Source organism: Saccoglossus kowalevskii, chromosome 14 (genome assembly GCF_978046115.1).
Source record: "Saccoglossus kowalevskii chromosome 14, keSacKowa6.1, whole genome shotgun sequence".
Lineage (NCBI taxonomy): Eukaryota > Metazoa > Hemichordata > Enteropneusta > Harrimaniidae > Saccoglossus > Saccoglossus kowalevskii.
Genome location: NC_140654.1, coordinates 27,722,670 through 27,747,390, shown reverse-complemented (window position 1 = coordinate 27,747,390; position 24,721 = coordinate 27,722,670). Strand labels below are relative to the sequence as shown.

General features: G+C 37.4%; 4 protein-coding genes and 1 long non-coding RNA gene across 5 annotated transcripts; 4 read left to right on the top strand and 1 right to left on the bottom strand.

Moving 5' to 3' along the window:
- Nucleotides 1-4,797: 4,797 nt before the first annotated feature.
- LOC146734656 (three-prime repair exonuclease 1-like) lies at nt 4,798-6,492 on the top strand. The gene has a single exon (XM_085507730.1). The coding sequence runs from the start codon at nt 4,877-4,879 to the stop codon at nt 5,630-5,632; it is 756 nt and encodes a 251-aa protein (XP_085363856.1). The 5' UTR covers nt 4,798-4,876; the 3' UTR covers nt 5,633-6,492.
- Nucleotides 6,493-8,313: 1,821 nt separating this feature from the next.
- Nucleotides 8,314-8,720, top strand: LOC146734655 (uncharacterized). The gene is made up of 2 exons (XR_014931560.1): nt 8,314-8,470; nt 8,617-8,720. It is a non-coding gene; the product is annotated as an uncharacterized LOC146734655 (long non-coding RNA).
- A 165-nt stretch (nt 8,721-8,885) lies between these two features.
- Nucleotides 8,886-10,661, top strand: LOC146734654 (uncharacterized). Its single transcript, XM_085507583.1, has 2 exons — nt 8,886-9,261; nt 9,868-10,661. Exons 1-2 carry the CDS (start codon nt 8,886-8,888, stop codon nt 10,659-10,661), a joined length of 1,170 nt encoding a protein of 389 aa, XP_085363709.1.
- Nucleotides 10,662-12,964: 2,303 nt separating this feature from the next.
- On the top strand, nt 12,965-16,233 carry LOC102801394 (three-prime repair exonuclease 1-like). The gene has a single exon (XM_006824607.3). The coding sequence runs from the start codon at nt 13,061-13,063 to the stop codon at nt 13,832-13,834; it is 774 nt and encodes a 257-aa protein (XP_006824670.2). The 5' UTR covers nt 12,965-13,060; the 3' UTR covers nt 13,835-16,233.
- Nucleotides 16,234-19,615: 3,382 nt separating this feature from the next.
- LOC144342285 (inhibitor of growth protein 5-like) lies at nt 19,616-20,208 on the bottom strand. Its single transcript, XM_078005552.2, has 2 exons — nt 19,948-20,208; nt 19,616-19,818 (listed from the first exon to the last, which is right to left on the bottom strand). Exons 1-2 carry the CDS (start codon nt 20,198-20,200, stop codon nt 19,751-19,753), a joined length of 321 nt encoding a protein of 106 aa, XP_077861678.2. The 5' UTR covers nt 20,201-20,208; the 3' UTR covers nt 19,616-19,750.
- Nucleotides 20,209-24,721: the final 4,513 nt, after the last annotated feature.

The following is a 24,721-nucleotide window of genomic DNA, read 5'->3' as shown; positions in this document are numbered from 1 at the left end:
ATGATCATTTGAACACTGCTATTTAGACTGGTAGAAGGTAATAAATTTGGGACGAAAGTATTCAAAAAACAGATTTTGGCTGTTGCCATGGTAGTGGTGGGTCAGGATTGTTTTTCCAATTAGTGATGGTACGACCTACCTGTCAAGTACGAACAAAATCAGCCAAGCCAAAAAAAAATCACAGAAGAGTTAAAAAGCCATACCTCGTGAACAGTTACTCTAAATTTGGGGTCAACTTTCTCAATGATGAAAAAAGATATCAAAAATTCAAATAGTATCATTGTACCCACACTCACGCCGAGTACAATGAGCTATGTCTGAGGTGTTTTATCCTAAATTTGTAGAAGATACATTTAGCTTGAAGCTATCCAAAAATCATTTTTTTTACTGTTGCGATGGCAACGATGGACCAACATTTTTTTGCAGATTTTTCCTAATAACTAGGGTGAAGGTGTGACCTACCTGCCATGTTTGAGCGAAATCGGCCAAGCCAAAAAAAACACAGAGCTAATGCGTGAAAACACTGGAAATCACACACACAAATGATTTGAGGGGCAATCCTAGTGGAGCGGATCGCCAATGCCATGTTCATTAGCAGATTGACCGTGAAAATACCGAAAACATTGTTGCATCATGATGGGTGATATCATGCAAATTAGTTTTAGTCAAAATAAGTGACTGCCTAGAAGTACCATTACTGTTGTTATATTCATGTACCCCAAGGGTAAAATATCGCACTTCTAAATATTGTTTATTTCTGCTATGTTTCGAAAACGCTGCTCTAGAAAGAACTACTTTGTTTGCATATGGGGTGTGGAAATACCGATTTCATAGACGAATCAAAATAAGCTGCAGTACATATGTAATAATGTGGTATACTTCATTTTTACTGAAAACGTTTTCCCCTGAAATAAATTCCAGTGAAAATGCCATTTACCTCATACTCCATTGAGACACAGCACAGGGAAAATCGGATTCACATGTAATGCTTGAAAACGTTTCAGCGAAAATAAACTTCATAAGAGTTGAAAATGAACAAATTATGTGACACCCGACCCTACTACTCCATATACAATGTAAACTATAGCCCCAAAACATCCTTTCACTCACGGTTTCACCAGTGCATTCTATTTGACTTCAGAAGGAATTGAAATGAACAAATTATATGACAACGCACTCAATTATAATTTCAGCCTCTATTTCAGCACTACCTCGTCTAACTACCTCGTCTTCATGCCAACTGGAAGTTATCATTCATTGCCTACATCAGTGTCTTCAAAATACATGTTTCAATCCCAGGAATTTCACTTGCTATTAATTGCATGGGACTGCCAGTCTTTCATGATTTTCTATTGTAATATCTGTTTTGCGACTACTCTGAACATGAAGCTGTAACCACAAACCGTCTAGGTGCTGTAATTAAATCCTTGTATTAGCACCGGTTTTGCAGTCTTGAACTATGCATGTGACGCCAGCCGAGAGGTATATCCAATCCTATAGATTTCTCATTGTTTGGTAACTATTTGCTGCAAATGCAACAAAAATCAATATAAAAATATGACCCACACAGCATTCTACAGGTTACTTGTTTAGTATATTGGTTTGAAAATGTTGAACTTGCATGATTTGCAATGTGTTTTTTTAATGGGACTCCCCTATTGATCGAATCCCGGGTTTGAACGAGAACGGCACACCACGTGATTCGTTTGAATACAATGCTGATGGCAAACATGCCGTGTTACTGCGGTACTCCACTGACGGGATGACTTACTAGTACTGCATGCTACAACTTCGCTTGTGATGTTGCTTGTTAGCCATGGATTACATGAATCTTGATTACCAGTCAAATGTTGCTCATTTGACGTTTGTAATCTTTATTTGGAACTGAGTAACTTCCTTGTGCTTAGTACTATGATAAAAATCAGTCAACATACATCAAGTTCTCTCAATCGTAGTATTCCATGTGATGTACACCTAATATGCCAAAAATTTTGCTGAACGATTTGAACTGAATAAAAATAGCAGACGAAAATTTGTTTACAAAATAAAAATACTTCGGTTGCCAATGAAAACCGGTAAAAAACAAGCAATATGTTTTCGGCTGTTATCATGGAAGGGACATGAACGTGAAGGTAACGTCTGTTTATAACTAAAACCGGGCACCTTATACGAGGTTCGCAAAATAACATGGCAGTCATTAGAAGTCACTTTATTTTATTGTTAGGACGTATTCAGCCGTTAAATGTATTATTTCCAACCGTTTTGCGATAGTATTTTCTAGATTGGAGGCAGCATTTACATTTTATTCAAAGTTCAAAGCTGCGTTGGGATTCCGTTGACAGTGGTAACAATGTCGGCGCCGGTGATCTCTTACCAGTGCGCAACGTAGCCAAAATAAAAGGCATGATCATTTGGGCACTGCTATTACAAGACTTTGGCTGTTGCCATGGTAGCGGTGGGTCAGGATTGTTTTTCCAATTAGTAATGGTACGACCTGCCTGTCAAGTATGAACCGAGACAAAATCAGCCAAGCCAAAAAAAATCACAGAAGAGTTAAAAAGCCATTCCTGCTGAACAGTTACTCTAACTTCGGGGTCAACTTTCTCATTAATGCAAAAAGATATCAAAAATTCAAATAGTAACTTTTTGCCCACACTCAAGCCGAGTACAATGAGCTATGTCTGAGGTGTTGTATCACAGGGAGTTGGACAAACTTGTGTATTTTAATAAATTATTGAATAATAAAATGTTATATAACTTTTCTTTTACCCCCCCTCCCCTTCCTGGTATCTATTTCAAGTATTTTTGTCAGGTTCAAATCGTTCACCAGCATTTTTGGCATGTTAGATGTACATCACATAGAATACTAGGATTGGGAGAACTTAATGTTTGTTGACCACCTGGAATCTGAGTTTTATAAATATTGAAGGGCTCTAGGAAGATCCACCCGCTGCCTGGACCCGCAGTAAAATCTCCGATTAATATGGAGCCGCAACCATCAACATCGATATACCATGAGGTTTCTGCTGGCGACGTTGCGGCGTTACTCAGTTCCAAATAAAGATTACCAACGCCAAATTAGCAAAATTTAACCGGTAACCAAGACTCAGTCTATCCACGACAAGCAAGCAACATCACAAATGAGGTTGTAGTGTGCAGCTCACGAGTCAGCGACGACCGATTTCAACGAAAGTCATTCCGTCAGTGGAGTACCGCAGTTGCACGGCATGTTTGCCAATGCACAGATCTGTGGAGGAACTTTTAACTTCAACATCAACCGTGTATCGTAGTCGCCCAGTTTAAGTTCTGGTTCTGTCGTGGTCCCAACTAAAGGGCGACAGCATATTAATGGGCAATTGGGTTCCCCGATCTAAATTTCTATCCCGGTTTGTTGCACGTTCTTTTTTTAATATGAAATAATCAAATATGGGACATGTGTATAATAACAGAACCCCACACCCTCCCCGTGGCTTCGCTCGTAAAAGTACGGCAGCAGGATACACCGCATCACTCGTGAAAATAACTTCCATACTACATAATACTTCATTATCACTGAAAACATTTTTCCCCTGAAATAAATTCCAGTGAATATGCCATTTCCCTCATACTCTATTGAGACACAGCGCAGTGAAAATTGGATTCACATGTAATGCTTGAAAACATGTCAGAAAAAATAAATTAAGTGAAATTCTACGTGACTTCATAATAGTTGGAAATGAACACATTACACCCGACCCTACCACTCCATATACAATGTAAACTACACCCCAAAACACCCTTTCACTCACAGTTACTACCGTGTTTCACCAGTGTATTCTATTTGACGTCAGGAGAAATTGAAATAAACAAATTAATTATAATTTCAGCCTCGAGTTGACCACTGATTAAATAAACCACCTCGTCTTTATGTCAACTTGCAGTTATTCGTTGCCTACATCAGTGACTTCAAAATATATGTTTCAATCCCAGGAATTTCACTCGCTGTTAATTGCATGGGAGTGGCAGTCTTTAATGAATTTCTATTGTCATGTCAATTTCTTGCGATTACTCGAACATTAAGCTGTAACCACATACCGCCTAGGTGCTGTAATTAAATCCTGGTGTAAGCACCATATGAACTATGAACAATGCATGTGAAGCCAGCTGTGGGGTATATTCAATCCTATAGATTTCTCATTGTTTGGTAACTATTTGCTGCAAATGCAACAAAAATCAATATAAAAAATATTACCCACACAGTATTCTACAGGTTACTTGTTTACATGTAGTATTTGTTTGTGATAGGGATCACGTGACTCGTGTGCTATCTGAACACTGAACATTGTCTTTACTCAATGGAACGCATCAAACAAAACATCTAACAATGTATCGGTTACTATGGTTACTATAAACATAAGCAACAAAATAACCGACCATCATGCAGTTTATTTGTATAATTTTCCGTGAAAATGTACTCAGTTTTATTCATTTAATTCTACGAATTAACGCGTATCGTCATAGTTTCCAATGTTACCTCGTAAAGTCAGTGTTTCTATATACTACAGGAAACACAGCCTAGTCATGTTTAAACTGACTGACCCGTAAATTGTACTGAGTCACTGTCGCGATGGAATACTAAGTTATAATGGTGTGTTATAAACAGTACGTTAGCTCTTAGGGTGACGCATACTTTACTGTGAAATATTGACGTATTGTTTTTCGAAAACACTCCGCGTGCACGGTAAAGCTACATGCGTTTGCGCATGTGTAGACTTGTTTAGTTTTTATATAAATACCGAGTTTAAAGTCTTCTCAGCACAGTCTGCAGTCGAAAATCGTTTGCTGTTTTGCGCCATCTTATTACCACGGGAAACACTTGTTATTGGGGAGGTGAAGCATGGCGGAGAATATAGCCGAGAAAGAGAAAATACTTGACACTGGCAATGAGAAAGAGGGCGGCGTATCGACGACGAATGATCTTGACCTCGACGTTCTGGCAGCGGAGACCTCGAATATCCAACTCACGGGTTCTCGCTTCACCCCGACTAAGACGTACGTGTTTATCGATCTCGAAGCTACTGGGTTACCTGTCTTAGATATTCTACCCGACATTACCGAAATCGCGATGGTTGCCGTTTCAAGGAGAGTTTTTGAAGAAGGCTCTACTTCGCGTGGTCCACCACGAGTTCTCGACAAACTGGTGATGTGTGTGCAGCCAAGGAGAGAAGTTAACCAGGAAGCCCAGAAGATGACAGGACTAAGCAAGATGATTTTAGAGAATCACGGCAGAAAACAGATGGACCAGACTGTAGAAATGACAGTGCGCTGCTTCCTAGCCAGACAAGCCCAGCCAGTTTGCCTCGTTTCACATAACGGTAACAGACTTGACTTTCCCGTTCTGAAATCGGAACTGACTAAGGTGGAGACTAAAGGATTACTGACAAATGTCTACAAGGTAGACAGTCTGATGTTTTTCCAGCGTCATCTCACTCAAAGGAAGCTCGCGTTCCGGCTACTCTGCTCTCAATTTCTCGGACAAGAAACCTCCAATAACGCCGAAGGAGATTGTGTTGGTCTGCTGCAACTGTTATCACTACCCCGGTTTGCTGATAAATTTCTCAAATGGTCCGATCCTTCCAAAACCTTATTTTGAGTAAGCATACTTCAATGCGACGTGTGTTTTGTTTATTTCTGTTTGCATACTATATACAAAGTATTTTAATTTCTAAATATTTCATATTTTTTCATATGGATATAGATATATCCATAATTGGCGTCAACGTAATAATACCAAGCTTCATCTAGAATTTCCTGTGAACTATCTTCCAAAAAAAATGTTTTCACTACTCAAAATAATGTTCGTTCTTTCAAAACAAAATACTGTTGTAACAATGTGTTATCCCGTAACACGCAGTCATAATATAGAGTAGACGATAGGGTGACATCGATGTGTCAGACAATAACATCAGCTACCCGCCCGGCCTAATTAGTGCTTTAAATCGGGAAGGTCGTCACCTGCGCATGCGCAGGATTTGAGTCCCAAGCGACGATAACAACACACGCTAAAACGCAAAGGCTTATGGGTAGACGCTTGTTTGTAAACAATGACACGCTATGGCCAACTGACGCATGCGCAGGTGACGACTCCCCCACTTTAACTTGACATAAGAGAACGTCATTTTAATTTGATGGATATTCATCCAGTAGTATAAATGATATTTGATTTAAGCCGTTATCAAGTTGACAAAAACAAAACAATTGACGTATTGCAACGAATGTTATGTATCCATGAATACCGAGACTATGGCACAAAGGTCAGTGCGAGTGTACAGATCACACTGCAGTGTGGCACTGTGTTTGTAATAATGCCATCGTGTGTAGATAAACATTTCATGTAAATAAAATTGAGAATGCATTGAATATGCTTTCCACAATTCTCCATTTTTTTTAATAAACATGTAGCAGAGACAAGTTGTATCAAAATCTGTAAATAAAAAACGGTATTAATCAACAGTGTATGGATTGCTTTTGTTTACTGTCAGTCTATTTTTGAGACGGAAAAACTTTCCAATAATATACACAAAATTACTGAGTAGGGTGACTCTATATGTTTATTTGTTTTTGTTCACAAAAATTCATATATGCACAAATATGTGAAATGACATTATTTTGATATTGGGTAGCGCCCCACCTTCAAAGTGATTTAAGTATTGTCAAATAAAAAGAAACATATATGTATGTTTTATATAAAGAATTTGCTATAATCACAATACCGATGACGCTTAAACTGTAGAGATACCAGATTCACACAAAGGGTTTCAGCTTGATTTGGGGGTAATTATTTTGTTATAAATCAAATAAATGTGTAGAAAATGCGAGATCGTATTTTCCGTATTACCCCATGTAGATACTCGTACAAGGACCCCCTTATTTTGTAAGTTTTAAGCCATTGTTGTTGTGAAGCCGCCGAAAACATTCGGGTTTTGAATGAAATGAAGTGAGAAACTGGTAAAAGTCCTTATTAATGTAACACCAAGCGCCATAGGAATCTGTATTACTACAGTTGTGAAGGTTGTATGCGCGGAAATGCACTGCGCATACGTTCTGCGCATTTGAAGCAGACTTTCAAGATGGCTGCCACAACAAACAAGTACGCTTCGCGATCGCCGAATGCACGCAAATTTAAAGGATTTTTGACCGAGAAAGAGAAGAGAAGAAGATTGGCAGTTATCCAGGCGAACCGGCAACATAAGAAAGTTGCTGAAGTAGTTTTAGAATCAAATTCAGGTACGTACGTACGGTGTCAGTATACTACGTAAACTTTGGTTGAGTCGTCTGCAACTGTTATCCACAACTCGAATCAATATATTTTCACATTTTATTTGTTTTTATGAACATCGGATTATGCTTATTTTGGGGGAAACAGTGTTTATTTTTTCCTAATTCCTGTTTCACTAAATACAGAAATTGTGATAAAAAAAAATATTTGACAACGAAGTTTGTCTGTCGCGTCGTCTGCAGCTTTCATTAATTATGACGAGGTGCCTTCAACGCGAACTGGTAATTTTAACTATACGCACAAAACCCCCAATTTGAAGGCATGATTGTCCTCACACTTCCATATAACCAAGGGGATACAATTTTAACTATGAATAAACAGCATGTTCAAATATTTTCTATATTTTGCTGTTTTGAAATCCATTTATTTTCCTAGTGTTATAAATTTAGAGCATTGAAATTTCATCTGTTTACTCTTCAGAAAAAACATTAACATGTAACATGATGAACTTGCGGCTGTGTTAAGGAAATTAAAATTAAAATACTTGCATATTATAGTAGATACTTGAATTTTATTTTTTCTATTTGTTATTGTGTCAAATATTTTTGTTCTAAATACATTGTAATATATATTTTTGGACATTTTCTCCCAATAAATGTTTTTTTCTGAAAATAAGCCATGACCTAAAAATTATTGTTATTTTTCACATTATCTGAATGTGAGAGAGTTTCTGTTTTGCCTATGGCTCCTTTGGAAATGATGATTTTGGAATAATGGTTTCTTTTTATTTCTGTAAATATTCATACATTTCTTACGAATAGCACAGATAGTATGTTAACATCTTACTGTTGTCAATATCTGTTAGCCAGTATAGTAGTGCAAATTGCATGAAATTTATTTACATGATGACTGTAATGATAATCTGATTTATCTTTACAGAAGTTACTTCAGAAAGTGCTATAAATTGGAATGTTGGACGCAGAACAGTACAGCTGTCTGTTCTAGCTGAGGGATTAAAAGCCTGTGCTGTGTGTTGTGAACACCTTGTTCTGGTGGATTGCCAGGAGAGACGATATGGTCTTGGTAGTGTACTGTATATACCTTGCCAGAGATGTGGTGCTGTAAACCATGTGTATACAGGTTCGACACATAGGAATGCCAAATCAAACCAAGGATTACCTATATTTGATGTAAATACCAAATTAGCCACCGGTAAGATTTACAGGCAAACTAAGGATTCATCTCAATTATTAACCTCTTATGGTCATATATTGGTGATCATACTTTTAGTAATGTAGGGCAGCAAAAACTAATCTTATAAAATGTTAATCTAAGTTGTTTCTTATTTCATAACATAGGAATGGTACACAGTGGAATGGGAGAGACTCATGTGAATAACTTCCTTGCCTCACTGAATATACCGGGTATACACCACAAGACATTAAAGAAAAGAGAAAGAGAAGCAGGTGTTGGTATTGAGAATGTTGCAAAACGACTGTGTGTTAAAGCTCTTACTGAAGAACAAAAACTTTTCTTTGATGGTGCATGGCAGCGCCGTGGCTCTGGCAAAGAATATAACAGTCTGTCAGGTCATGGTGCTGCTATAGGGGAAGCAACTGGTAAAATTATGGGATATGCTGTGCGTTCAAAGGGATGCAAAATTTGTGAAAATGGGGATATGAACACAAGAAAACATGACTGTCGTAAAAACTGGACAGGGAGTTCCAAAGCTATGGAAGGAGATATTGCTGTTGAAGTGGTAAAAACTATTAACAAAACTAGTGCTAAAACAGTATCTTTAACTATGGATGATGATACAACAACCATTCATAAACTAAGAACAGAAATTAACCAAGATATTGAAAAGAGACCAGATATGAACCACACTAAAAAAGGTCTAGGAAATAAACTATACGAACTTTCAAAAACTCACAAAATATTAACACCTCGTGTTATCAAGTATTTTCAAACATGTTTTTCCTATGCTGTTACTCAGAACAAAGGTAGGCCAGCTTTAATCAATAAAAACTTGCTTGCCATTGTTCCCCATGCATTTTGGATCTCATGAATCATGTGATCGTAAATGGTGTGGTTACCAACGTCAGCCAGATACTTACTGCCACAAACGTCTTCCATATGGTAAAGATCTTTCTGGGGTAGAATTGCGTAAAGATTTAAAATCTATTTTTGAAATTTATGCTGCATGTGCAAATAAACTTTCTCTTATGAGTTCAACACAAGCCAATGAAAGCTTTCATAACACTGTTGCTTCTAAAGCACCAAAAAACAGACATTACAGTAAATCAGAAAGTTTAAATATCCGCATTGCAGCAGCAGTTTCACAGAAAAATAGTGGATACACATATGTTTGTAGTGTTAACAAAGAAAATGGACTATCTCCTGGAATTGTTTCACAGGTGAGGGGAATAAAACTAGACAATAAAGCAAGAAAAAGAAAGATGCAGAGAGAAAACAAAAAATACAAACTTAGACGTATACAATTAAAAGAGGAGCGAAACAAAATGCTACTGAGTTAAGAGAAGGTGACACATACAACACAAACATTGCAATTAGAAATGACATTGATATTACATGTATTCCTGAACCAGTTAATGCTCCTGTAAGTTTTCCAGTAAAAATACTTCAAGATTCTCCTGTTGTTGTATTTGATCTTGAAACAGCATCATTTGGTATTGATTCCTCAATTTGTCAGATTGCTGCATCTTATGATGGTAAAATATTTGATGAGTATGTTGACCCCTGTCAGCCAATACATCCAGCAGCATCCAATGTAACTGGGTTGACATATACATGTGGTAAACTGTTTCATAACTTTAATTTAGTACCAACATTATCACAGAAAGATGCTCTTGAGAGTTTTATAGAATGGATTCCATTAAATTCTGTGTTAGTTGCACATAACTGTAAGAATTTTGATGCTAGGATTCTGGTTAGTTCTGTGCAAAGATATGGTCTTTTAGACAAACTGAAGCATAAACATTGCTGCTTTTCTGATACGCTCTCTGTATTTCGTGAAATTTTACCACCTCGATCATCTTACTCTGAAGAAAACCTGGTTAATGATTATTTACACACTGAATACAGTGCTCACAATGCAAAACATGATGTACATATGCTTCAACAATTGATTGGTAAATGTAATGTTGACATCAGCCATATTAGTAAACATAGCTTCTCTGTTGATTTTATTATAGAAGCTCTTGAATTTCTATTGTGTAAAAAGAAAAATCTGTCTTCTCTTAGTCAACTAATAAGTAAGAAGGTAATTACAACGTGTATGGCTGAGAAAATAGCTGCTTCTGGTCTGGCTTTTTGTCACTTGAACTTGGCTTATAGCAGAGGAGGGATAGATGGATTGGTGAAGTTGCTTAGTGAAGATTAACCAAACATAAAAAAACATTCTTGTCACTATCGCAGTTTTTTGAAAAGAAGTAACTATATTTAAAACAATGATTAATGACTCTTGTGATATTTTTTTAGTTCACTAATCCATCCATTCATTACATGACTTCTTTGAGAACACTAGACTGATATTTTGTATGTAAATGTCTCATAGGGTGAAAATGGGATTATTCATGCAATGTTGGCATATTTTCAGAAAAGAAAACACTTTTTTTGTCCATTGAAGGTTATTGTATCTAAATATATGTATTTATATCCAGATTTAAAAAAAATTAAATACATACAATTGTATATTAATAAAATGATAAAGCAAGTGTTATATGATTTTAAAATATGTGAAATATTTAATTATATTAGTATTTATGGACCACTTTTATTTATTTATCGATATATGAATAGTTAAAAAAACAGAACACAAAATAAATATTACTTACAACTAAACAATACTGATCTTTTTGTCACTTCATGTATGGTAACACTAGTCATACTCTGGTTTGTATGTATGTTACAGCACACCACACCCCTCCCCACCACCATACACACCTGTGCCCTAACTGAGAATACAATGCTTTCATCAGTATCCCTCAGAAGAAAATAATACTTCAGTGCATTAAATAGTGGCTTGACTTTGAATTTCTATATTTCCAATGAAAGGTAAGAATATTCTCCCAAGCACCCAGCCAATATATATAAACTGTACTTCATATATAAAACAATATAATCTACTGATGTTGGATGTACATGACCATATTTGATGTACCCCGGTATGTATATTGACAAGGGCACTGGCAAAGGTCAAAGGTCACGCACATGATCCAACATGGCCACCAAGATTATTGAAACTGACAATTAAACTAATTTTTTCTCAAAAAGTAGTGCATTAGCATACCATTTTCAATGTATAATATGGAATAATAAGCACTCGACATATACACAATTTCAAGAGATTTCCATGGATGAAATTTTTTGTAGGACAGTTTCTATGAATTTTTTTATCTAAAATACAAAACCAAATGAAGGAAACTATTGTTTTCTTTAAATAGGTAATTTCTTAAATTCATTAGAATTGAATTTAAATATGAACTCATATTATGTGCTGATAGGATAAAACCAATTCCAGTAAAAATGTGGATTAAGACTGAGTATAAATGACAACTTAAGTTATTTATTAAAGCTACTTAAAAATGCTGACTCAGCATAATTGTGAATTGTGTATCTTAAAAATTAGTACATTAACCCCATGTTTTTTTCTTTTCTATGAGTTTAGAGTAACATGTCCTGTACACCTGTAGTATTTTAAACGATTTTCCATGGGTTTTTTATTTTGTAGCATACATCCTTAAGAACTGGTCGTTGAAATGGTGGATGCATATGTTTTACGGCAGCTGTTTTTCAAAACCCGTTTTATTGAGCCGAGCAGCAATGATAAATCGAAAAAATAAAATAACGATTTGATATGATTTTCAACCCTTCAAGTGACTGTCAGCAAGTCGTGACAAGTTGATATTGATCCCTATCACGTGACTCGTGTGCTATCTGAACACTGAACATTGTTTTTACTCAATGGAACGCATCAAACAAAACATCCAACAATGTATCGGTTACTATGGTTACTATAAACATAAGCAACAAAGTAACCGGCCATCAGGCAGTTTATTTGTATAATTTTCCGTGAAAATGTACTCAGTTTTATTAATTTAATTCTACGAATTGACGAGTATCGCCATAGTTTCCAATGTTACCTCGTAAAGCCGTGACGTATTTTATCTCAGTGTTTCTATACACTGCAGGTAACGCAGTCTAGTCATGTTTAAATTGACTGACCCGTGAATTGTACTGAGTCACTGTCGCGATGTTGACCCAATTACTGTCACGGTGTGTTATAAACAATACGTTAGTTCTTAGGGTAACGCATATTTTACTGTGAAATATTGACGTATTGTTTTTCGAAAACACTCCGCGTGTACGGTAAAGCTACATGCATTTGCGCATGTGTAGATTTGTTTATTACGTTTTCTTGGAAATCTAGCGTCAGTGTAATATTGACCTGGTAGATTCTATTGCCTCGAGGAAGGGGGTGAAGATTTAATTTAAGTATGTTTTTAGAATTTTAGGAAGGGCCGGGGTGTGTATGATCATTGAGGCTGTATGTTTACATTTCGATAATCATCGGTTTTCATATTACCACGATTCGTGTTTGATGAGAATACTGACGCAGTGCGTAAATGTACACGTGTCATGGTTATTTCATACGTCTCACGTGTACAGGTATTTGTGCGTAACACATCATTCAGTTTAAATACCTATTTAAAGTGTTCAGATGTATCATTCCAGAGCGCACTAAGGCAGTGTTAACGTTTGTTATTTCGGTGGTGAAACATGACGACGAATGTAGCAGAAAATTCGTGGTATAAGAAAGCGAAGGTGCTTGACACTGATAGTGGCAGTGAAGAAGACGGAGCATCCACGAAAAACGATCTTGACCACGACGTTCTGGCAGCGGAGACATCGGATATCAAACCCACGGGTTCTCGCTTCACCCCGACTGAGACGTACGTTTTTATCGATCTCGAAGCTACTGGGTTACCTGTCTTAGATATTCTCCCCGACATTACCGAAATCGCGATGGTCGCCGTTTCAAGGAAAGTCTTTGAAGAAGGCTCTACTTCGCGTGCCCCACCACGAGCTCTCGACAAACTGGTGATGTGTGTGCAGCCGAGCAGAGAGGTTAATCCAGGAGCTCAGAAGATGACAGGGCTAAGCAAGTCGTTTTTAGAGAAGCACGGCAGAAAACAGATGGACCAGACTGTAGAAATGACAGTGCGCTGTTTCCTAGCCAGACAAGCCCAGCCAGTTTGCCTCGTTTCACATAACGGTAACAGGCTTGACTTTCCCGTTCTGAAATCGGAGCTGACTAAGGTGGAAAAAAAGCGACTGCTGACAAATGTCTACAAAGTGGACAGTCTGATGTTTTTCCAGACTCATCTCACTCAAAGGAAGCACGCCTTCGCGCTGCTCTGCTCTCAATTTCTCGGACAAGAGACGTCACATGATGCCGAAGGAGATTCTGTTGGTCTGCTGCAACTGTTATCGCTACCCCGATTTGCGGATAAATTTCTCAAATGGTCCGATTCCACTAAAACCTTATTTTGAATAGACGAACCGCAATGAGACGTCGATCTTTTGTTGTCTGAATTCACCTTTTGACTCTCAGTCATAAGTCCGTCTTGTATGTAAAGTCTCACGTTCCCATCAATGCTTCAGTGATTACTTTTGTTACATGATTTATAGATAGGGGTCATCACCTGCGCATGCGACAGATGGCATAGCGTGTCATTGTTTATAAGGTCTCATGCCACTAATTAACCAATGGCTGCTCGTAGCCATTTTGTTAGAAAATGTCATTTCCAATTCAGTGTGATCAATTCAGTGTGATCAACAGATGTGCTGATGTGGTTTTTTGTCTTATTTTCACATTATGGCAGACAAACTTAACAATTTGTAGTGCGGTCATTTCTAATGTACCCTATTCAAAGTTTAATGAGGTCAAAATCCCAAATATTTAAATAAATTCTCAAAATTGTGTTGTGTATCTTGTCACTGACAAGAGATTTGCATACTGTCAGTATATTAGCCAAGTATTACAACTCTTTCAATTTCACAATTATTGCTCTTTTCTCAGAATTTTTGTGAATAGTTAGCTAATTAATCCCATCTTGAGTTTATTATTAAACAGTGCATGTAACCCCCCCCCCCAATTAATCAGAAATCCTGTTGATTTGAATGTAATTTGATCAGGGATGTGTAATACGACTATTTTATATTTAGATCCTTTTCTTGTTTGTATATTTTTATTTTTATTTCTTTTTAAATCATAAAATTGTTTTTTTGAACTACTTTTTTTCTCATAAGATTTGATTAAGCTTTTTATGTTGAGCAAATTCTATGTGTGGCCATGGTAAATCAAACCACTGTTGTGTTTTGGTATATCCAAGGTTGCCCGTCACAGGTCTCCGGCCTAAATGCAGATACCGTGGAATTGTTTTTTTGTTTTTAATTAATTGGAGAAATAATGAGCTGATGAATTGAGACTTTTGATTCAGTAGAATTTTTTTTTTTTTAAATTATAGTAATAAACTACTTTTAATTGTCATTATTCTATGTATTATTTCTAGAAATTAATTAAAATTACTAATCATGCCAAACGTTGGTCTGTATTTGTTTGTGGTGAATGAGAACATTATATTTTACAGTACTGCATCTAATAATCAGGCTTATATTCATTGCCTACCATCTATTTTGGTGTTATGCTGAGTGTGTATGTTGCCACTTTCTACAACTAATTGTCTGGGTATAGGGCGCCACCAAGTGGTAGATTTTGATAAATAACTCCCAGGGTTTAAATTTTGGGGATTTTTTTTGCACGGGAAATTACTCGTCTAATGATATTCCATCATATATAAGATCAACAAGAACTTTATTAAACCTTCTTATTTCTCTTAAGGTCTCATGCCACTAATTAACCAATGGCTGCTCGTAGCCAATTTAAATTTAAATGCCCAGCAAGAACCAATGACATTTTTTAAATATTATTTTTCTCAGGTGCTCCCTGTTTGAGGGCGTAATCACCTGGGTCAGAGGTGAGACCAACATGTGGTCTTTTGTTTACTACTTAGCGGCTGTGTACCTGTGGGTTTATTCTGTGTGTTAATGGATGTTCTAATCTTGGTGTTTTTCCAGTGATTTCTCTTGGTGCAATCCAAATACAGTAGGTGTGTCTTGTTTACCTGAGATTTGCAAGAGTTTGAGCTGGCCAACATGTTAGTGTTTTTCATATGGTTGATTACTGGCATGTTGATTTCCCATTTTTGAGCCATATTTTCAACTTTCTTCGTCATTTTCATATAGCAATCTCGTCATATGTTAACATTGTCGTCTATGGAAATTCAATTAGTGGTATGAGCCCATAAACAAGCGTCCACCCATCATCGTTTGCGTTTTTAGCGTGTGTTGTTATCGTGCGCAGGTGACGACCCTTCATTGCAGTTAATGCAATTCGGTAGACGTGTTTTCTGTGTGTAATTAAATGATATAATTTTTAAAAATTATTTCAGGGTTCACAAAAATTATTAATTAGTTTTTTTTTGCATTGTTACCATATATAGCTATTTGGGATAAAAGTAAAAACAGTCTTTGCATGCGCAATCTTGGTCAACTAGCAGAATTTCCTTGTCGTTTAACTGTCAACTCGAAGAAATTCTCCAACGGTCAGAAATGTTTCACAACTTTTGAATCACGAGATAAATGTGCACTACTTGTCGTGATAGTGCATCTTTCCCTGTAGATTCATTAGAGAGTTGACAACTAGTGACATCAACGTCTCAGAGGAGGGTTTTCATTGTATACTTCTAACCAGAAAATTATTCTTTTAAAGTGACCGAATTACCAAATCATGAAATCTTTTTAGTTTGATAATTGTTTCTACTTGTGTAAATTTAATTTAATGTGTACTAGTATGTGTATTAAAACCAGCTGATGACAAGAAAACAAAACCAATTGTCACGTGATTATGTTAGGTATCCAACGGAGTGTATATAACCTGGCATAAGTTACGTTTGTAATCACGTCAGGTCATGCAATGGACTGCAACATGCCAAAATAAATTGAAGGGACATTGTGATATAGCGGCAGAAAACAAAACCAATTGTCACGTGATTATGTTAGGTATCCAACGGACCCTGCATTAAACCAGGGTCAAGGGTCACGTGAGTATATAGAGCCTGGCATAAGTAACGTTTGTAATCACGTCAGGTCATGCATTGGACTGCAACATGCCAAACTAAATTGAAGGGACATTGTGATATAGCGGCACTATAATCATTACTAAATGACTTATATTCACAAATTCTATCCACGTCGCCCTGACTACATTGTCGTCAATCGCGAGATATGGGACTCATATGAACCAATATGGCAGCTTTGCCTGTTGCGCGGACTAACGAGAACAAACTAAGGCGTTACCAAGCTTTAACTAGGTATTTTTTTTGGGTGATTGGAAGGTATCGAAGGTGTCACCGGCGGAAATTAGTGCACGTCGCGCCCAGGTAATAACTGTGGGAAAACTAATGTTTATCAACACATATGTTACAAAAGTGTGATATAATGTGATATACACAATTTATGATGGTTTGATTTAATGCAAATTTTACTATAATAGGGTGTGTCTACACCGCGCGTTAAAATTTGCATATAACATTAGCGCGTAACAAAGTTGTAATAAAGGAAAGAGTGGTATAAATACGGATCAGTGATTACTTGAAATCGATACCAGGAAGGGGGGAGGGTAAAAGAAAAGTTATATAACAATTTATTATTTAATAATTTATTAAAATACATAAGTTTGTCCAACTCCCTGTGGTCTTGTACGTGCTATCCTCGGAGGCAGAGCTACGTCACAAGACGTTCCACGTTGCTATGACGCGCACCACTGTACATGCATTTCTATGGGCTCTTTTCGCGCTGCTGTGGAACGCCGGTCGAGCCGGTGAAAATTCGAGAAAACAACACAAACTCAACTTTGAAGTAATCCTGAACAATCAAATTTATATATGTTACACACGTAGGGCTAATCTTGTTACACTGTTCAGGGGAGTCTCAACCACCATCGCAAAGTACCGTTTTCTGCGAGTTTTTGGCCTTTGTTTTCACCGTTGCCAAGCGGTGAAAATGCCCGGATGTCCGCCCCCGAGGATACGTACATTTTCTAAAACTCTGAGCAAGACGCAAAACCACTACATGTACGAGTTCGATGTCACCACGGAAAAGCTCGTAGTACTGTTTTTTTTTCCATTTGTAGAATGTTACTAATAACTTATTTTGTCCAAGAATGAAAATATTCATGTACTAGTATTGTATTAACCCTAGTATTGTATTGCCTACCGCCCTTGGCGAAACTATAATACTAGTATATTGAAAAGAAACAGCTATTTTCCATAGGCCTTTGCGCGCTTACAAGAACGCCAGCGCAGGGCGCGCTGTGGGCACTACTGATTCCAACCTTATGACGTCTTCTAATATCTTGTCACAAGTAGAGCCTGGCGTGTTTTAACTATGGACTGAATAAAAGGCACATTTTTCATATATAGTTATTATATTCAATAAAATTCCCACTGTAACACTTGCCTATCGCCATTGAAATGACAAGCAAAACTTACTTATTAATTTTTTTAATACCATGTATATTTTATGATAGAAGATAACAAAATTTACCAACTCAGTCACACCAGGTAATGTGCCATCACGTGTTGCCCTCGTGTGTAGCACTCCTTCGTAGCACGCGGTATATCCACGTGTGATGCAGTCGCAGACCATGGCAGGTGCACATTAGGCCTCGCAAAAAAAACAAAAAAAAAACATTGTTTTTGTTTTTAAATCTGGAAGGCGGCATTACCATGAAAGGTAGTAGGGGGTGGGGTGGAGAAACAACGTTATTGTTTTCCACTGTTACATGATCGCTTTATTTATTTACTTGGTAAACATTCCCATAACGCGAGTACGTGAATAATTAGCATTCAGGCCAGCTCGGAAGCAGTTTTACGGAGATAAATTGATGTTAATGACCCCCATCATTCTGGCACCTCTCTCCTTTTTAAGGTAAAGTCAAATTCTTTGGATTTAGCTAGGAAATTAAAATGGGTTAACACTGGGAATGAGTGTATCAGTTGTTAGAAGCAACTAAAGATTTATTATTTTTTTGTTTGCAATTGTGAAGTTTCTAGAATCAGAAGATTTACAAAAAAGTTTCACTAAATTTAAGATGACTGATGGATGAGCGCATTTCTCTCAAGCAGTCTAAGCTTTAGTCTCCTTTCTTTTAGTGTTACGTCATGGTCATTAGGCAATATTCTTCGGAGAGAAATAACCATGTTAATCGGAAAATTCATCAAAACAATTTGGGCCTCTAGAAGGGGACTCAAGGAGAGCATAGTCTAATAGTTTGGTTAAAGTATAAATATTTTTTTCTGTTTGTTATTGTTATGTTGGTGCTGTGATTTTTCTTGTAAATGACTTGTAAGCATTTTCCGTTTCAAATGCGAATTATTATTATTTTTATTATTATGACCAAATCACAGAACCCTGTAAAATAAAGATTTTCTCTTCCAATAACAAGTTTCCAAGATCTGGGTCCTAGCACCATATTTCAAAAACACTACGTATTTAAAAGTCAGTTTGTCACGAATAGACTGGAAACAAATGGCTAAACTTTTGCGTAAAAATCACGTTTTTTCGCACATCAGTGCACATGTATCGACGGAGCTTATCATATGAAAGTGTATGGAACAAAGCCCCAATTAGACCCTTCAAATATTTCAGGGGTCAACAGGCCGTGTTTTTTTTCGTTTTCAAGCTGAAACAATTTTACTACAGGGACGGAGCAGTCTACTGGCACAGGAAAACAATTAAAAAAGTACTTTGTTTCCATTGCCAGGATTTGCTAATGACGCATGACGTCATGTGAACCTTGCTGCACATGTATGCTGCTGCCTCTTTTCTCGCGCACATAGTAAGTTGCAGTCGCGGTTTTTGTAGCTCTAAAAACAGGAATCAAACTTGTTTTTTTCGAGTAAATAAGCGTAAGCGAAGACGGATTGAAAGGAAAAATAGACAACGACGATAACACTTTAAACAAAAGAAACAAAATAAATGAATCTGGATTAAAACTCGTCCTCTCCCTTCCCTACCTTTCCCTACAATACTCATGATATGACTGAGCACACATTTTGCAGATTTAATCAATAAATCAACAGAGGGCGCTGTATGTTGACCAGAAACATGTTGAGTTTACCATGGATGTACTAAATTGTAAACGGTATGAAATATTACATTTTTCACGCGATGTACACACCCCTTTTAATGACGGCAAGACTCATCTAATTACTTTGATCTGGTTTTATCATGTTTTATCTGAATGCTTATTGGTAAGACAAAGGTTTGAAGAGGATTTTAACGCATTATAACACCAAAAGTAAACTTTCTCGAGTGCCTTTTTAATCCTCTTAACTAAGTGGTTCATCCATCCATCTCAGCAACAACAACCTGCCGTTTGTCTCCGTGGTTAACACCATAACTTCCATTTCCTGTTCACAAACGAAAACAAACGAGTGAAACAGTTTTAAATCAGAATCACAGTAAATGCTAAAACAACACTACCCACAATAACAGGATCGATTAAAGTGTTGAAGATTGGGGATCGGTTTCCCATTTACCTGAACAAATTCTGCACGTCCAGTCCCCTTCAGGTACAGTGTCGGCAGACAACCCAACGCAAGTATAATGAAACCAAACAACTGGACAATCCTTCCCATCGCACGCGATCATCTCCATAGTTTCAGTACCACAGCAATAACAGTATTCGTCGTCTTCTAAAATTTCATCCTCAACACTTTTAAAATTATTACTAACTGTATGCGAAAGAAAAGTTTCGCCGCACTCGGTATAACGTGTTGACATCGCCGCCATTTTGAAATTGTGTTTATTTGTTGCATGCTCGGAAATTGCCGAAACTGTCCGAATGGAACCCGAACGCCCCTCATTAAATATTCATGGTTGTTTATTGGCTTAAAATTATCGGAACGCCGTGTTTGCTGAGTAAACAGCGGCAACGGTCATTTAAACAATAGCTTCAAAGGCAGTTCGATCTCCTTCTTTTTTTAGCTCCATGGTTCATCCTTTCTTAGTACATCCATGAGTTTACAGACCTGAATCCCGTTGCTTTGCTTGGAAGAGGCAATGGTGGACAACGGTGTATGACAACAGTATGAACATAAGTATATGAAGTACATAAACAATTGTAACGTAGTTTAAGAAGGGTTCTAATATATAGTTTGAACGACTAAACAAAAACAATACCGTAAATATTAAAGTCGACAAATACAAAGTCACGTGGCTCGCCACTATTTATACCTAAATTAACACCTTGTTTGACCGATTTATTTAAATATGGCACGTATATATAGATAGATATCCTACGCAAAACATAAAGTTGATTGGCTTTTTACAAGTGTTACATTGTTCCTGAACAGCATCGACCCCACTAGTATTGGGTTTGGAGCACCGTGGAGGGCGCAACTCACGCCACCTTTTAACCAGTAACCATAACCACTAAAAACACTAAGCATGCAAATAGGTATTTGTCTGTCACGTACGAGTTTTCATATTTATTCTGTGGGGTATGAGTCATTTATTTCACAACTTAATAATGTAATAAAATACACATGGCCCCAACTCTTGCTGTATTGACCAACAATTCGTGTGGGGGGGGGGGGTGATTCAAGTTGGTGAGTGAGAGGTTTTCATTGTAGACTAGACACCGTGACTTTAGGATTAATAAATTTGTCGTTTTTGTATTAAGACCGTCGAGTGTCAGTTAAATTAATCACATTTCGTGACCCTTGACCTAATTATATACGTCAACATGTATAAATAATAATTCGAAGACTATCCTTATAGTAATGATTAAATTAAACAAAACATTCCATTCCGTTCAGCGTATTTTGTTGTAATAAGCCATTGTGATGTAAAACTCACACCGGGACAATTGTGTCTGAAATCAATTAATCGTTAATCGTTAATTTATAGAAATAATTACCACTGTGATATCAAAAATTAAAGTTGGGTCCAATGATTGCGCGCATTTGTCTATTATCGCGGATAATTACATGGAACATAACAGTACGATCACTACAAACGCAGAAGGTGCTGAATAATGGTTTTGACAAAAAAAAAAATATTCAGCATTAAAAATGAAGAATAAAATATTCCGATAAATTAACAAATTGTCTAAAGATAATTGGAATTTGCGCAGTTCTAAACGGTTAACGCGTCATAGCCCATAGCTTATCATTTTCGCGATGTAAATTGAACAGTTTATTTTATTTGATATTTCTGCAGAAATAATCATTTTGAATGTGACGCTAAGTGACTTGGATAACAATAATGTTTGCTGCATCGAACTAATTTCCAGACTTTCGCGTGATCTTTGAGTTTTAACTCATTTGAATTCAGATGACAACATTTGTACTGCCGTTTTATAAGTCATGTTGACATAACTTTACGACTGAAGGCTGTGAAAGTATTCATATTTTGGTTAATTATAGTACATTATTTTACATCTGTCACCGTAACGCCATAAGTTACAGCGTGCCTGTAATTTTACGGTATTTTCGTCCTACCATATAAGGAAATGCGAATTCCAAATATGGAATGATTACGCGCGTAAGCGTCCTCTAATAATGCCAGTACCAGTTGAAACCTCATCTGTTGGCTCCGTATTCGTATTTTATCATCGCCGCCAGGGAAGTCTTTCTGTTACTGTTGCCATTTTGGTATTTGAACCATCACACCTGTACTATACCAATTACGGTAATATTACGTTGCGTGTGACAGTGTATCCTTGGAATGAAAAGATGTATAATAATAAGGTTATTACGAGAATACCTCAAAGTATGCACTCAGACAGTACGCCGCGCACCGACCTTCGCTGCGCGACGGTCGATACTGTCGCTGTACTGTTTTCGTGCATACTTTGAAGTATTCTCGTAATAACCTTATAATATTTACTCTTCATTTTGTCTGGTGAAATGAATCATGTAAGACGTTGTATGTTGGTATTGTTGAATCTAAATGGAATTACGCAAAATTTATAATAAGGAATGTTTTGACGAGATAATATTTCAGGATTATGAACAACATTTCACCAATCACAGTGCATTGTCATATACCCAGTAGAATTATGCGAAAGTTACAAAAGACACAAACTGTCAAATAAATGAAATGTAATCAGTGGACTGTAATATTCATGAATATAACAGCTGTAATTATATGTTGTATTTATACGACAATAAATAGTGTACGAGTTGAGATGTTCACGAATAAAAGTCAAAAACACGCTGCTAAGCTTGAATAATTAACTGCTGTCAATCAATTTCACGTGACGTTGCACCGCTGGAACATGATGCGCCATCTTATCTTCACAAATATTTGCACAGTTCCTAGTGCGTTTTTCATTATCACATAGCGGATAATGTTATTTCTTGCGGTACGAAGTAAAGCCAGAAATAGATGTTTTGGTGGTACCCGTTAGAGGGCGCATTTGGCGTACCACATAGGCTTGTGGTAGTGTATTGTGTGACTTGGTCAGTCTAGGTGTTGCCACGTCACAGCCAGCAGCTCGTAAAGTGTGTATTTATTTTATCTCACTGCGTATCATTCTAAATGGAGGCCTCGTCAGCTACCTCTGGTGTGCAGCAGCTTCTGCAGGAAAATAACGCGCAACTTTTGCAGTCGATTAACGCTCTAGTTTCGCAAAAGATGACTTCTTTAAGAGACGAGTTGCAATTGTCGCTTGACCTGTCCACTCAAGCCCAGATGGCAGAAATAAAGAAAGTAAAATATGACATTGTTCCTACATTCAAACGGAAGGCCAATGAAGATCAGTATAAGCACAATATCAAAGTTGCGGACGTATTAGAAGAGGCGCAGTCCAGTTTGCAGCTTGCAAAATATGACATCGTGAAAGAAAAACTTGCTGCAGGTATGGACTTAATCGAAAAACGCCGGGAATTGATTCTACTTGCAGATACATCTGAATACGGCTGGAGTACAGCCCAAGAATACGTATCGAATGACTTGGCTATTGACAGTGAAGACGAGAGGAGAATATGAAAGGCCGAAACGAGAGCGAGCAGAAAAATCAAGGATAAAGTTCAGAAGGCAAAGAAGACCCGTACTCGTAGAATTGTCAGTCAACAGGACCTTACCAGTTCCCAGAGTTCGACTTGGCATCAGACACCCAGCACTAGCAAAGATTACAGTGGTCCCAGACAGGGAGTCTGTTTTGGTTGTGGTCGGCAAGGGCATTACCGTTTTGAATGCAGAGCTATGCCAACAAGTGGAAATCTGCAAACTGGCCCCAGTGGCAAATGACTATTACATGAAAGAAATTTAATCGAGATAAGTACCGATTCTCGTTTCCTCTCTCATAATTTCCGTTTTTCGGATGGGAGTGCTATGCTCGCAGATGGAGATGCGATATCAGGGTGTAGTCCGGTTGTGGTGAGGGGTCGTCTTTTGAAACATATAAATGCGTGGTTACATATTTCTGCTTCTAAGTTCGTTATAGATTCTATTAGGTTTGGGTATAAAATACCCCTTTTCTCCAACCCGCCACCTATGTTTCTAAAAAAAACAACAGGTCGGCACTCAATAATTCTGCTTTCGTTGAACATTCCATTTCTAACTTGTTTTTGTCCACAGCAATCGAGGAGACGCTAGTGCCTCTTTTAGTATGTAACCCTTTGTCAGTGGCTGTCAACAAAGAAGGTAAGAAGCGCCTTATTCTGGAACTAAGGCGTGTTAACTTGCACGTTTTCAAGAATAAATTTCGCTTTGAAGACATGAAAACTGCTCAGGAGATGCTTAAGCCAGGATATTTTTTTTTAAGTTTGATCTTAAATCTGGTTACCACCACATCGATATTTTTCCTGAACATCGCAAGTACCTGGGTTGTTCGTGGGAGTTCGCTGGGAAGCAAAGTTATTTTTACTTTTGTGTTTTACCCTTCGGTTTGTGCTCTGGGCCATATATTTTTACCAATATGCTTCGCCCATTAGTTAGAAAGTGGCGAGGGGAAGGGAAAACCGTTGTGGTCTATCTTGACGACGGCCTTGGTGCCAGTGGTTCACTCAAGTCTGCTTCTGCGTGCGCAGCAGCAGTAAAAAGTGATTTAAATAATTTTGGTTTCATCACAAATGAGCAGAAATGTCAGTGGACTCCAGTTAGTGTGGTTGGGAACAGTGCTCGATATGGAGCAAGGTAAGTTTTTTATTACAGTCGATCGACTCAGTCGTTTAGAGGTGACTATCACTGGCATTTTAACAAATTCCGGACATTCACGTACGACGTCCAGGTTTGTATCAGCCAAGAAAGTGGCTCACGTTACCGGACAGATTGTTTCCATGAGAGTGGGTGCAGGTAATATTG

Excerpts from the sequence above, each read along its gene's own strand:
- LOC146734656 (XM_085507730.1), top strand. The coding sequence starts at position 4,877 with ATGGCGGAGAATATAGCCGAGAAAGAGAAAATACTTGACACTGGCAAT.
- LOC146734654 (XM_085507583.1), top strand. The coding sequence starts at position 8,886 with ATGGGATATGCTGTGCGTTCAAAGGGATGCAAAATTTGTGAAAATGGG. Across the intron at positions 9,262-9,867 it reads TGCTGTTACTCAGAACAAAG|TTAATGCTCCTGTAAGTTTT; the intron begins GTAGGCCAGCTT and ends TTCCTGAACCAG.
- LOC102801394 (XM_006824607.3), top strand. The coding sequence starts at position 13,061 with ATGACGACGAATGTAGCAGAAAATTCGTGGTATAAGAAAGCGAAGGTG.
- LOC144342285 (XM_078005552.2), bottom strand. The coding sequence starts at position 20,200 with ATGGCGGCGATGTCAACACGTTATACCGAGTGCGGCGAAACTTTTCTT. Across the intron at positions 19,819-19,947 it reads GACGTGCAGAATTTGTTCAG|GAAATGGAAGTTATGGTGTT; the intron begins GTAAATGGGAAA and ends GTTTGTGAACAG.